General features: G+C 48.3%; 1 protein-coding gene across 1 annotated transcript in view; it reads left to right on the top strand.

Moving 5' to 3' along the window:
• LOC107121153 (semaphorin-3D-like) overlaps positions 1-1,298 on the top strand; it is a 31,925-nt gene extending 30,627 nt beyond the window's left edge. Inside the window, exons 16-17 of the mRNA XM_015424018.1 lie at positions 570-703; positions 882-1,298. Of these exons, the coding sequence (XP_015279504.1) occupies positions 570-703; positions 882-1,298 (551 nt within the window). The remainder of the gene's footprint in view (positions 1-569; positions 704-881) is intronic.
• Positions 1,299-2,131: the final 833 nt, after the last annotated feature.

The raw sequence follows: 2,131 nt of genomic DNA on the forward strand, positions 1-2,131 counted from the left end.
ATGGTAGAAATAGCTCTTTGGGGCAGTGATTCTGAAGCCAAATGACAGCAAGCAAGCAGCAGGGTTTCCCGTGTCCACCCGCAACCAAGGATGGCTGCTAAGGGCATAAGAAAGGAACATACAGCTCTCTCTACATGTAGGCGTTTACAGTCAAAAGTGCATGGTGCAGGTACCCACACAGCTAAAACTCCTGAAGGCATCTCATGGCCTCACTTCCTCAGATGTGATAAGGTCAAGTTGCTTGAAAATGGTAGTCAGTGGTTTTCTCTTCCTTACAGCCAGGCATTGAATTAATTTTGAGTCCTGATGCCTTATAGCGGAGGAGGGAGTTGAAAAACTGTGACTGTTACATATAACACAAGAGTGCCCATTATTGTTGGGACACTATGAGCCAAAACTAGTTGTGACATCAGGGTTTAAATCTCCCACTGTACATTTTTTAAAAAGTAGAGGGTGGGGTGGATTTTGAGGGTGCTTTCCTGGTTGAGTATATTTCAAAAGGAGGTAAAGGCTTTGGTTCTTTTCTTTGCAGTCTGGCCGAACACCATGTCTCTGTTCCTTTCATGCAGGGATTTCCGTAGCTGAAGAAAAGGTGATATTTGGGGTGCAGAACAACTCAACGTTTCTCGAGTGCCTTCCATCTTCCCCCCAGACAACAATGCGCTGGCTTGTACAGCACAGCAATACAGGAATCCTGGAAGAGGTAATGGGGGTGGGACGCTAAAGGAAAACTTTACTAGAACTGCGGGGGCCCCCTGTGTGATAGAGGGACGAAATAGCTACCTTAGGAGGGGACAAGTAAGAAGGAAAGGGAAACCCCCTCTACCTTTTCTCTGGCTACATCTGGCTAAGTAAGGCCCCGGTGGTTGTGTTCCCCGCAGGTTGGGAACGCTGGCCGCTTTTCAGTCCTGGAGCAAGGACTGCTGATCAGTCAGCTGACACAAGAAGATGCTGGGGTCTACCACTGTCAAGGAATGGAGCAGTCCTTCTCCCAGACTCTCACCCGCTATGGCCTTCGTGTGATTGGGCACCAGGCTATGGAAGTTTTAACCTCCAGGACTAGGAAAAATACTGAAGCAGCAGCAAGCCACCACGGTGTCATCCCCTTGGCAGAGACGCAGCTTCCTTACAAGGGCTACTCGAGGGCTCTGGGTGCATCCAGCTCCAATTTGGATGAGTTCTGCAACGCTCTCCAGCAGAGGAGGAGGCGGAGGCAGAAAGACTGGAATCGGAAGTGGCAACAGCACCACTTGGAAAGCAAGAGGGGCAGAGTGCGGAGGCAGCCTGGGCCTCCATAGCAGGCTTGCCTGTGCTGCAGATGGATGCCAGAAGCCCAACTGGGTTCACCAGCTCACCTTCCGAGTCCCTTCAGCTGAACAGCCCCCATGCAGACAAGCCTGCCTGCTGGAGCCTCTAGGTTCCACCTGCTGCTGTCAAGGCTAAGAGAAATATGGATGTGTGAGGAATGCAGTGGGATTCCATACCTAGCCTCAGGCCAAACAGACTGCCTTTTCTGGTCTAGCGACTGGCAGAAACTCTTTTCAGAATAGGCTAGACAAGACAGCATCAGGTTCTAACTGTACTGCAAGATCTTTTATTTTGTACACGTTGGTCTTCTCTGTATCGTTCCACTTTCAGTAGACGTGCTGGCAAAACTAGAATCTCTATGCATGGCAATTATTTTGTACAGCATTTTTTAACTGGGGCCGTTTATTAAGAAATCAAGAGAACAGATATTCTCCTGTAGTTTTCTATTCAAAGGAAGACCTATAATTCTAAATAGTGGTGACTGTCATCTGCAGATGCAAAATTGTGGGTCACTGGCTTCTTACCGGCAAGAGAGGACAGAAGAGCTGTGTTCCCTAAAAATAGGGAGCTTTTGTGCAGTGGGACAAACATCTACTGCCATGCATGCCTGGGTTTATCATACACTCTGTTTAAAATGTGTATTTCACATGCACATGTAGTACTTTCAGATGTACACCTTTACACTTTTAGCACACAGACTTCAGTTTCTAGCAATGGGCACACCACTGTTTTGCTATGATGGTGTCTGCTCTGGTAGTTCACCCGTTACCTCTTAATTTTAAAAGCTCCCCCCCCCCCCCCCCTTCCCCTCCCAGCTTTTTTC

The sequence above is a fragment of the Gekko japonicus genome, unplaced genomic scaffold (assembly GCF_001447785.1).
Source record: "Gekko japonicus isolate JY-2015 unplaced genomic scaffold, Gekko_japonicus_V1.1 scaffold477, whole genome shotgun sequence".
NCBI lineage: Eukaryota > Metazoa > Chordata > Lepidosauria > Squamata > Gekkonidae > Gekko > Gekko japonicus.